We start from the raw sequence: 12,411 nt of genomic DNA, 5'->3' as shown, positions 1-12,411 counted from the left end.
TATTTTTTTGAAAAAGAATTAAAAAAAAGAAAGAAAAGAGAGATATTTAGAAAAGAAAAAGGAATAATAATAATAATATTATTATTATTATAAGTAGACCCTCATTCTACGTGCCCCATTAATTCATCTTCTTCTTCACACCCACAAAACCCTAATCCCAAACTTTCCAAACCCTAAACACAAGATCCGCCGCCGCCATCGACAACCATCTTCTCGTCGATCGCTGTCCTCCGCTGTAATCCGCCACCACAGTTGTGCAGTCGCCGTGCGCCACTTCTGTAAGCCAAGTCGTCCCCGTGAACCCAAGCGCCATCAACCATCCAAACTATCGAGTCGATCGTCTTCACACCATGCCCTCCATCTGATCTCCTCCATTTGAAAGCCATCGTCGATCGTCAGCCGTCGCCGTTAGCCGATTCCCTTCGTCTGCCATTGATCCGTACAATCTGAGTCGGTTCGCCTTCAACCTGACCCGTGTGAGTCCGCTCGCGCCAGCCACCCACGTGGATCCGAGCCGCGCCCCCAGCCATCACGCGAGCCGCAGTCTATCCGAGCTACACGTAGCCCCAGTCGAGCCACCATTGTGCGTGCAAGCTGCCCTGCGCGTGTGAGCCGCCTACTCGAGCCGCCTTCTTCCTTCTAGCTGAGTTGCCTAGCTGTTTCCCTTCTTTTTCAAGTCGTTTGAGCCGCCAAACTAATTTTTGATCCTTTTTCACCTATTTTTGGTAAGTTTTTTTTGAGTTTTGATTATTTTCCCAGCAAGGATCAATTTTTGGACCCTAAATAGTTTAATTTTGGATTAAATTAAAATTATTTTTCTTAAAAGGTTGTTTGAATCGTTTAGAAGTGGAACTGAGAAATTTTTCCAATTAAGGCTAAGTTGATCTCAACCTTGATCTTGGGTAAGTTACTTCGATCAGATTTTTTTTTTTTTTTACCTCTAATCCTTGAGGGTTAAGTTACTAAATTTGGTGCGTTTTAACTATTTAGGACTTTGCTGCTTAGAAAGCGTGACTTTTACTGTTAGAATTTGATTTAAGCAAATGTCCAGGTAAGAGATTCTACTACCAGACCTTCGACTGAGATTAAGAGACCGTATGTATTTATGGTTATGCTTGGATGATAGCTAAATTGCGTAACTCGGTGTTATTGATGATGACTGATATTGTATCAATGATTGATGTCGTGAATTGATGTTATGTTATGACTAGCAGTATGTTGATGAGGATGATTGCGTTATGTTCATGTTTACGATATTGGTTAAGTATGCTATGATTGTTATGATACGTCGTGTTTACGAAAATGTTATGACATGTTACATGCTACGGATAGAGTGTGATGTTAGCTTTATCTATTAGACTCGTACCCACATGAGTGTCTCTAGGGATCACCACCTTTTTATGATTGCGTAGTCCGACGGGATCACCAGTTCAGTATGACATTGACATTAACATAGACATGATTATGAGTGATTCGACGGGGTCACTCACAGCTCGATAAGAAAAACTCAAATTAACTCAAAGAATAAACTGAACTTTATAACTATTTCAAAACTCATCTAAAAAGACCCAAAAACACCCACTCAAACTCACCAAACCAAGATTAGTGAGTCGTGACAGAGGAGCTAAGCGGTGCGAACAGCTGCGGACAGAGGAACTAAGCGATGCGGACGAACATGGTTGCACAGTGAAAGACGTCGGCTAGGATTTCTAAGGGAAGAAAATGAAGAACTTTTTGTTTACTTCTTAAATGCACGAAATGCAGACACTGATAATAATAATATTTCTTCGTTATTATTCTCTCACTAAAATATATAATAAACATATATATTTATTTAAATTCTTCTTTACTCTCCCAATTAAATTCACCATCTTTCCTCGTTGAATCAAATCAACTATTTCTCACCTCATTAATTATTTTATTTTCCAACAATTATACTTACATTTCATTATTTTTTCATATTAATTATTTATACAAAACCAAATAATTAATATCATATTCAACTAAAAATTTAAATTATTAATTAAATATGCATACTCATATATATAATAAATCAGTTATTTTAAAATTTTATAATTTTCAACGTAATTATCTTAATCCAATATTTCAATTTTAGATCAAATCCTCCAAGAAAACATCTAAAAAAATTTAATATAATTAAAAGAAATTTATAAAAGTTTGAGATGTAACACAAAAAAAAAAAACTTTCATCAAGCATGTGGTTATCAACCAGAGCGAAGTCAAAAAAGTTTATAAAATTAAAAATTTTAAAATAAATAAATAAAGAATATAATAATTAAAAATTTTATGTTTTGTAACTTGTTGTGCAGTATAATAGGAATATAAATTAATTTTGTATCAAATCGAACCCATAGAACCATATAAAATATCAACCTATCAAATAAAAATTAGAGCCAATAAAATATTGAAGACAAAAATATAAATAAAAGAGAAAATGAAAAGGAGGATTGAGGAGGGGGTGGGGGTGGGGGTGGGGGTGGGGCAGGTGGAGCCCACTCATAATGGGGTGTGAGATTTCCCGCGTAAAAAGGGAATTAAAAGGAGAAGATCCCCTTCAGACAGCCTAAAAGCCCAAATTAAATCCCCCAATTTCTTCAAAAACTCTTTCTTCTTCTTCTTCTTCTTCTACTTCTTCTTCTTTTTTTTTCTTTTTCTTTTTTTTTTTCTAACTATTATTATTATTATTATTATTATTCCCCTTTACACTAAACTAATAATTTAATAAACCCTTTACCTTCCCGCAATTTCTGTCCGTGATCTCTGGCTTTTCCTTTCAAACTTATCATTTTTAAAACCTTCTTTATTCCTCCTCACCACTATTTTTCTTTTTCCTTTTCTTTTCCTCTTTTTATTAATTACTTATCCCATCACACCCTTTTTCTTCACTCCAATTACATGACATCAAATAATCATTTCAATTATTCTTTGTTAAACATAATCAAGGATTTGTATAACCAATTATACAAACTAAAATAAATAAATTATGTCGATTTTTACTACTTGAATAATGAATTCCACCATACACATGCATCAAATTAAATAATAATCTAAGTATCTCTTCATTTTAATTATAATGTATATCTTACTCAATATTAAAACATATTTAATCTCCAAATCCAATGGTATCTTCCTCCACCTTTTTCGAACATACCAAATCAAATGCTTCTTTCTTAGAAATAACCTCAAATTACATAAACCAAATTTAAATACAGTCATGTTAATTAATATTTACTCAGAGACATATTAATTAATAAATTATTTCAAAGGAAAAAAAAACATGTTACAAAGCTAATTATTTATCAAAGTAAAACCCTTGAAGTTTGAGCTTCAAACCTAGACCCCCAAACAAAAAAAAAAACTAATTAATTAATTGGAAAACATTATTAATGAGTTGGCATAGGACAAGACATGTATTAACGCTAATGATATATATATATATATATATATATATATTCTCCGTTATTATTAAAGATTTGCCCTAGAGAATATCAAATAGTTAGAAAAATGAAAATTTGCAAAATAAAATATAGGCATAGGATTCCAACAAAAGGAAAATAGTCTTTTTTTTTTTCTTTTTTATACAAAAAATAAAATAAAATAAATAAAAACTCAACTCGTATAACAGTGTAAACTATTATTTGAACTAATTTACTTATATAACCATTATGACAATTAAAGAAACAAAAAAACAAAATTTTCCAGCAGAAATTTTGGCATTTTCCTTCCTCATTTCTATCTGAAACCTTCAAATCCTTTCTCCTTCCTCACATGATTCCTCAAAACCCCTACACAAAATTTAAAAAAAAAAAAAAAAAAAAATATTTTAATTAATCAAATCCCTCAGATCGAATATTCAACAGAAAATCCAAATTGAGAACAGCAATCGATGAGATTAAATAATTGGAATCCCTAATTTAATTTCCCTATACCTTTGGGTTGCGATTTGCAACTGGGCGGATCTTCGAATAACGAAAGCGCGAGTTGTTTATGAGCAACACCAATATCGAACAGAATCAAACCAGAATTAGGATCATCAACGATTATATCTTTAACAGGAAGCCATAGAAAGAGTTCTTCCTGAGTGAGACCTTGAACGCCGATTAGACTTCCATAACTGAGATTAGCTGTAACAACGCTTTCAAAAATAACTCTGTTCTCGTATTTGGTTAAACAAGGACCATCCAGGAACACTTGGAGGAGTCCGTTTGGAGAAAGGGAATAGGATTTCACTTCTTTTGGGAGAAGGCCCGGTGGGAGGCCTTTGGAGCGGAGGAGATCGTGAATGGTGGTGGAGGAGAGAGAAAGAGATGGGGGAAGAGAGAGAGAGATTAGGGAAATGTAGAAGATGAAAATGGAGAAATGGGGGGATATGGCGGCCATGGCAGATTAAAAGAAGAGGGGAATTTTAAGAGGAGAAGGGGTTGTTTTGATGTTCTTTGTTTCGATGGGGGAAGTTTTGAAGAAATACGGTGGAAGACTTTGGGGATTTTACTAGTTTGCCCTTTTGTTGTTACTTCTTTGTTCACGGCCCGTTCTTTCTATTTCTGGCCCATTCATTCTTTACCATTTCCTTAAGCCCACTTTTCTCTTTTTTAAGCAAAAATGTTCTTTTTGGTGTCTAAATTTTGAAGAACGTCTCTCTCAGTTTAGTTCTTCAATTTTAAAAAAATTACAATTTTTAGTTATTTAATTTTTTAAATTATATTTAATTCGTTTTGTGTGATATCTAAAAGTATAAAGAATGAATAGTTTCAGAAATTGTATGATTTTTTAAATTTAAAATATCATATAAGAATTTAAAATAACGAGAGATCCTTACGATCTAATTTTTCAATGACCAATAGTTAAAACTTAAAGTGTATATTTTGAAAATTAGGGATCAAGTAAGTTTATTTTTATAGACTTTGGAATTAAAATGATACATTTTGTAAAACTTAGGAATCAAATATACATATTCTTCAAAACTTGACTGTTAAAAAAAGTAATTTATTATTTTTATTATATATATATATATGTTTTTTTTTTTTTTTTGTAAAAATATCAAAAGGGTGAATTGGATAAGCATCCTAATTAATTAGTCATAAAAAAGAAAAAACTATTTTTATCAGAATCCAAAAAGGGCTAATGACTATATTACCTTTGATGTAAATCAACAAACCAGTTCTCAAAATAGAGGGAATCTTAAATCAAATCAAAATGAAAAGGTTAATATGACAAGATCTCCTGGACCAAATTTTGATAAACTCATATATCGCTACACATATGTTCTATCTATATAAAAGGTGGTATAAAGGAGAATATTTGTTTACATGTTTTATCCTTGTATTGTTCAAAATGTCTATTTTACCCTTTCTTTGATGAGACGATGGTTTGAATGTACGTATCTTTCAAACTCTTTATTATTCCCTCACAAGGTGTGATTGTTCGAAAGTAGTTGTCTTTAATTTTAATAATGTTTTTTTTATTATGTTAAGGGCTATAGATACAATTGATATCGATATGGGATGTGTTTGTTTTGAAGATGTTATTGGATAAACATAACTACCAAACAAGTATTCAAAAATAGAAGTAAAGTTGGAGACATAATAAGAAGAAAAAAAAACTAGGGAGAAAACAAGTTAGAAAAGTCAAACAAAATTTGGAAATATTGTTAAATTAGAGTGACACCCATCGGTTTCAGAAAATAAAAAGATGGAAGTATTTTTAGAGAGATCGGAGATATGAGATCCATAATTTCGAAACATATGATATAATTACGGAAGAAAATTGTTAAAAATAAAAAAAATAACAAAAAAGATGTTTACAATAAAAATACTGTGTTGTTTGATTACATTTTCTTAAAATTGTTAAAAATATAACAAGCAAGTTTGTTTCGTTTGTTATATATCTAAATGTCAAATTACAATAAGAGAAGATTGATAAATACTATGAAATAGTTGTTGGAATAATCGTTGGAGTTAGTCGCATAGGGATGGTTGCCAAAAGTGTTCATGAAATTATTTGTCAGAGCTAATTGTTAGTGGGTGGTTTGTTGTGGAAAATGAAGTGGGATGTGGTCTTCACGAGAGTAGGCCACTAGGTGTGTTATTGCTTAAGTTGATCACTAAAGGTGGTCGTCAAAGTTGATTGTCAAAGGTGATCCGTTAAAGTTGCCAATTGGTTTTTCATAGTGACCCGAAGTTATTGGAAATATTGAAGGAAGAGAAAGTTGGTTATTTTATCTCCATTTTCTTGACACATGTCTAAAATGCTGAATGGTGCTTCAAATACCCAAAAAATTTTAATTTTGTAAACTCTAAATATCTTGAATCACGTTAATCTCTTACTTCAAACTTCAATTCCTTCTTCACAAATCTTAAAAGTTTAGGGTTCTAACATTCTGCCACTTAAACATCACTACTCCATTCCTTCTCTTACGGTTTTGTACTTTGTGTAGGTCCATCAATCAAATATAGTATACATGGTATCATCGAAGGCCATTGTTGAGAACTCCATCAAACTGACTACATTTTTGTGCAAGTCTAAAACAATTGTTCCTTTTTTTCTATTTACACAATTTTTGTACAAACTTCTCAATTGTTTATATGTAAAGAAATTTTCTAACTAAACCAATAGGTAACTCAAATCAAACCCAAATAACTAGAAATTCGCCAAAATTAAGTAAAGCTTCATATAAGTTCACAACATAAATACAAGATATGTGTTACATCACCAATTAAAAGAAGAACAAATAAATAACGGTGAATACCTAAACGACCACTAATTTGGTTTGTTTTATTATTATTTTTTTATTTTATTGAATCTTTGGTTTGGTATGGTTTAAAATAACCAGGAAACAATTTTATTTGTTTAATTTAATTTTGATTATATATATAAAATAATAACAATCTCATCCACATATATATACTAATAAAGCAACAAAAGTATCTATCATATCCTCATACAAACAAAAAATAATCAACACGAGGCTGTTAATCAACAAAGAAAAAGGGTCAACGATGATAGTTAAATGCTGTCATATTTAAAACTCGTGACAATTATTTTCAATCATTGTTCCAGCAGTCATGGAAAGTCTATTGTAACAGTTTGAGGTGTTTTTCAGGATAGAAAATAAATGTTAAGTGTCTCTTATTGATGACAAATAATAACTATCATTATTTATATTTTATGAGAGAAAATAAATGTCACATATCCAGTATTATTGACAGATAATAAATGTCATTATTTAAATTTTATGATAATGATTAACTGTCATCATTTCACCTAGCATTACTTTAATTGACTGTCAAGAATACTTTTTCCATGGTATTTTTTTTTTAAATTCAAATGTCATATTTTTTTTTTCAGTCCCTGTTTTTCTTGCCCTATTTTTTTTTTTTTGTAGTCCATACTTTTCTTGCTGCCCTACCATTATACAGACCAATTCAAGCACAAAGATACAACACACCCATATGGAAACAAATCGTCAATGCTTTAATATATATACGTTAACATACACTTTGTAATATATGTACAAATTATTAGTAAAGGGTTTGTACAATGATAGAATGAACATACATGTTTTGGTACCAACAAGCTATTTAAATAAGTACATTTCAATCAAAATTTTGCTACCAAACTTACAAAAAGGCCTATAAATCAATCAATTGCTCCAATATGGCTTCATTACTCCAATGTATTCTTGCAAAATCCAGTAAGAAAACAAAATGAAATTTTAGAGTACGACTCTACACATCAAGCTAAGAATATAAGAAAGATTTTATTCTTTGTAATCAAATATTAGAGTATGACATTTATATTAAGAAATATTAAGAAATTTATACCTCATTCGATAAACATTCAGCTATATAAATCAAATGGTTAGTAAGTAAATATGAAAACTATCACTATGGATAAAGAAATGGTATGAAAACAACCACAATTGTCAATAAGTATAAACTATGCAAGTTAATTGCAACACATCACATAATCATTTATTTTCTTCACATTCAGTTCTTTTCCCAATTAACTACATACATAAACATACACAAATTCACTTCAACCATCATTCTCAAAAGCTCCATTTATTGTAACTAAAAGTGAAAAAAGAAATCAGACTCGAATGGATCACCACCAGCCATACACAACATGATTGCATTTACGTTTCAACCATCTAAAACGACATAATTATTTAACTCATGTAGCAAGCTAACCTGTCGAATTCATTGCCAGCAGTATGATATTGCTGTCCCATCTTTCCAATTTCGTAGATCTTTGTGTTCACTACTACACGCATCTGACAAAAGAGAAAATATGAACAATGACACAAAAAATTATAGAATATGACATTTTTTTTTCTTTTCTCCTTTTAATGTGGGATGGAATGAACTGGCATAATATATTTCCTTTTTTGTAGTGAGAGATTAGAACATCAGAAAAACTTTGAAAACCATTGCTTACTTGAGGTCATAAATTGATTTCTTCAATATACAAAACAAGTTTTCCAATTTTAGGAGTAAATATACTCGTAGAAATTAATAAGATAGATACATTATGGATAACACATTTTTAGATGCATTTCTAATTTCAACATACATGTATTTCTAGATACATGTAATTAACTGTTCAAGTATGTGAATGACATGTATAGATGTACTTCATTTATTTTGTACATTTTAGGAAGTGTCACCTGAGTACTGTATAAATAGTTCATTTCCCTACTTGGGAAGCAAATTGAAGTTTATAAAGTATTTCCCTACTTAGGAAGCAAATTGAAGTTTATAAATAAAGTGAATTCGTTTCAAGAGAACAATATTATTCACTCCTGTGTTTTTTAGTTTTGTAAGAGAACAAGTTTCTTCTTTCCTTAAAAGTTTGTGAGATTTAGAGTGAATTTAGAGTAAACTCGTCAATACGCTTCCAACATATACGAGGTTGATATCCAAAAATGGTAAATCTATAAGAACAATCATGAACAAGAGTGGATATACAAGACTGATATTCAAATGGTAAATTCATAAAAAAAAAATATTCAAATAAATCTATCAGGAATGCATTATTAACATCAAACTAATTTGGAAAGAAAGAAAAGAAAATGAAAGAAGATGTAGCGATGATATAATTATACAAATTTCCCCTTCCTACATTCTATTTTAACACAATAGTTAGATCCCAAATCACTCCCCAATACAAATAAGATATTTTATTAAATAAATAAATGAAAATAAGATGGTGAGATAAGCAAATTCCACACCTTGAAACTCAGACTCCAAGCTTGAAGGGAACTCCGGTGGCCGGAAGCCATGTCTGGCCAGCAATAAGTCTCCGAACACTAAACTTAGATGCCACATTTGGGCTTTTAATGACATGAAAGCCAGGCCATTTAACTCTAAACCGTGTTGAAGCTCTAGGCCCAATATTATGGTACTCCCCATAATACAACGTAGCTTGAGCAAATTTACTACTTTGCCACGCCAACCATCCGGCTGGGCTAACCAAGCTATCAATGTAGCTTCTCATTATCACAGTCCGTGAATACTTCTTCCATGGCCGACCCAAGTAGGTCTTCACCGAGCCAACCATGGGTCGCAAGTCAGCCGCGGCTCTTATTTGAGAGTTGTGGATTGAGATTCCACTGTTTTGAAATGGGTCCTCTCGACCTTGGGCTGTGATCACATTGACTTGTCCCTTTAACGGTCTTCTAACATAGATCAAGCAATTTTGTAAAACTACTGCGGCGTTGCCGAAAATGAAGTCAATTGTACCGTAAATATAACATTGTTTATAGAATTGCCTCTGTGAAAGGACCATTAGTGTGTCTTGGTAGCCCTCGAAGCTACATCGATGAAACACTGATAGGTCTGATGATGATCGCAATGCCACTGCTTGCCCCATTCGTGGACCGGCTGTATTCACGAATCTTATGTCTCGAGCTATGAAGCCTGGACCTTGGATACCTGAAATAACCTCCATAAATTAATCATGTCACATCTAAGAAAAGGAAACATGAATTTATGATATAATATTTATTAGTTCTTGAATTTATATGTTTGATATATATTTAAGTTTTTTATTTTGTATTTAACAAGTCTACGAACTTAAAATGCCTAATAGTTAAGTTTTTTTAATCGAAAAAAGTGTAATAGATCTTTAAACTTCACATTTATGTTAGGTAGATTCCCAAAATTGACATGCTTGACATTTTGGAAAAAAAAAGTTAGATATATTTAATAAACATATATAAAATTGAAATTTTAGTATTCTTCGCATAATCTTATAGACTAATTATCAATTAAATTATTTAAATAAAAATTGGCTAGGTTAACTATCCATTAAATACAAAATTTAATATTAATTATGTTGCTTATTACAAACAAAACTTAAATTTTCTAAAATGCACTCCACAAATTTAGGGTTTATTTTTTGTTTTTGTTATTAAAATTTGTTTTCTCTCTTTATTTCTTATCATGTTCTCATTTAATAATAATAAAAAAGAATGGATTCAAATTCTAAAAGCATAAACAAATTATGATTCTTTTTAGTTACAGAGAGAAATGTAAGGGATAGATTATTGTTAATAAATTTAATTTTTAAAAGTTAGAAAAAATTTAAAGAAGGTTCTAGTAACTATTTGATTTTTTGCTTTTTAAAATCAGACAACTTTTCTTTTAAATTTTTTCATTTGTTATCTCTATTTTGATGGTTTAAAAAACAAAACTAGAATTTAAAAGAAAAGTTTTTAAAAACTTGTTTGTATTATTAAAACTAGAATTAAAATTTTACATTTATGTTTAAAGAAAATGTAAATCAGAATAGATGGAAATAGATTTAGTTTTAAAAAACCAGAAACGAAAAATAAAATGGTTATCTTAGTGTAATAATAAATAACTATTTGTAAAACGGTATAAACTAAATAGAACTGTAAAATAAAGCGCAGAATATAGAAGGCTGAGAGAGAAAGCCACCAGCGGTTGCCGAACTGAAGGTGGTGAAACCGGCGGCGACACTTCTTCCACTTGTAATCACTGTAAATCTCATCCCATCTCCCACCAACATTATATTCCCATTATCATTCCCAACTTCAATATTTTCTCTATATACCCCTCGTTTTACGTAAATTACAAATCTCCCCCTCCCACGCCTTCTCGCCGCTGCATCAATCGCCGCCTGAACCCTCCGAAATTTTCCCGACCCATCTTTCGCCACCACCAAATTAGCCCTCACTCTCCGCGGCCTCGACTCCAACAATTTCCGATCACCTTCCGAAACCCACATCGGAAACGACCCATTTCCACCATCATCATATTTAACCCCTTCTTCCTCTAAGAATCCACCATTAATAGCCAAACAATTACTAATCATCTTCGAAACGTTCAAGCATTTGATCGGCGCTATAAAATCCGTGACATTGAGATCCGCCGCGCCGGAGTTGCATAAATCGATGTCAGTAAGAGCAGAGCTCAGCCAGGTTTGCGCATCGAAATCCGTACAAGTGGGGCGGCGGTGGATTGTTTCATCCGTAACGAGGCATTGTAGTGTGCGGTTTAATTGGAAAACGACATCGTTGTAGAGCTTGAAACAGTCAGTCCAGGCGGTTCTCTGGCGCGTGGTTTTACAGGTCGGACCGAACCGGGCAGTGTAAGCTTTAGCTTCATCGGCTTTTTCCAAAGTGGTTTGAATGGCCACTTGTCGAAACTCCTCTCTGTTTTGTGGTGGAGGTTTGATTGGGGACATGAAGGAAATGCAAACTTTTGGATGCGGCGTCGTTTTGCACCATTTGATGATGGGATTATTGGCAGAGACATTATTTGAAAGAATTGTGAAAAGTAAAGTTATGGAAATGAAGAGGATGATTTTGTAATGTGAAGCCATGAAAGGAGGGATGAAGAAGATGGAATAATGGGAATGATAATGACAGAAAATAGAAGATGGGGATTGTTCTTATTGTTGAATTGTTTTGTTTTGAGAGGTGGGAAAAAAGAATTATTAATTATTTTTGCGTAGGTTTTTGTGCCGACTCTGACCAAATATGTGTCAGAAACAGAAAGTGAATGGGAGCAGGTTTGTGATACAAGGAAAGGAAAGGAAAGGAAAGATTGTTGCTTTTGTTTTCTCTCTTGCTCCTTCCTTATGCATGGGTGTTTCTTTTGAGTATGTAAAATCATACTTCTAATTTTCTTTTACTCTATCAATTTGAATCGCATATCTCTTTTTAGTTGTTTTGTGAAACAAAAACTAATTGTCAACTCCATTTCTCATTGGGTCCAAACATTTGGTGAGTTGCATTATAGAAGAACATCAATTTTATAATTTATCTTCAACTAACTAAGCTATTATTATTAGAAATCTTTATAAACTCCTCATTAATTTATCTCTAATTAGTGTTAGTTATATCACTATGTAATCAATTCA

At 31.9% G+C, this 12,411-nt stretch overlaps 2 protein-coding genes across 2 annotated transcripts; both read right to left on the bottom strand.

The window, feature by feature from the left end:
* Positions 1–3,559: 3,559 nt before the first annotated feature.
* On the bottom strand, positions 3,560–4,489 carry LOC103493397 (uncharacterized). The gene is made up of 2 exons (XM_008454115.3): positions 3,951–4,489; positions 3,560–3,806 (listed from the first exon to the last, which is right to left on the bottom strand). The coding sequence occupies exons 1-2, from the start codon at positions 4,399–4,401 to the stop codon at positions 3,754–3,756; spliced, it is 504 nt and encodes a 167-aa protein (XP_008452337.1). The 5' UTR covers positions 4,402–4,489; the 3' UTR covers positions 3,560–3,753.
* Positions 4,490–8,995: 4,506 nt separating this feature from the next.
* On the bottom strand, positions 8,996–11,898 carry LOC103493398 (probable pectinesterase/pectinesterase inhibitor 59). Its single transcript, XM_008454116.3, has 2 exons — positions 10,965–11,898; positions 8,996–9,956 (listed from the first exon to the last, which is right to left on the bottom strand). Exons 1-2 carry the CDS (start codon positions 11,869–11,871, stop codon positions 9,262–9,264), a joined length of 1,602 nt encoding a protein of 533 aa, XP_008452338.1. The 5' UTR covers positions 11,872–11,898; the 3' UTR covers positions 8,996–9,261.
* Between the last annotated feature and the right edge of the window lie 513 nt (positions 11,899–12,411).

The sequence above is a fragment of the Cucumis melo genome, chromosome 6 (assembly GCF_025177605.1).
Source record: "Cucumis melo cultivar AY chromosome 6, USDA_Cmelo_AY_1.0, whole genome shotgun sequence".
Taxonomy (NCBI): domain Eukaryota; kingdom Viridiplantae; phylum Streptophyta; class Magnoliopsida; order Cucurbitales; family Cucurbitaceae; genus Cucumis; species Cucumis melo.
The sequence above is the reverse complement of the archived record's forward strand: the minus strand, read 5'-3'. Positions and strand labels throughout refer to the sequence as shown.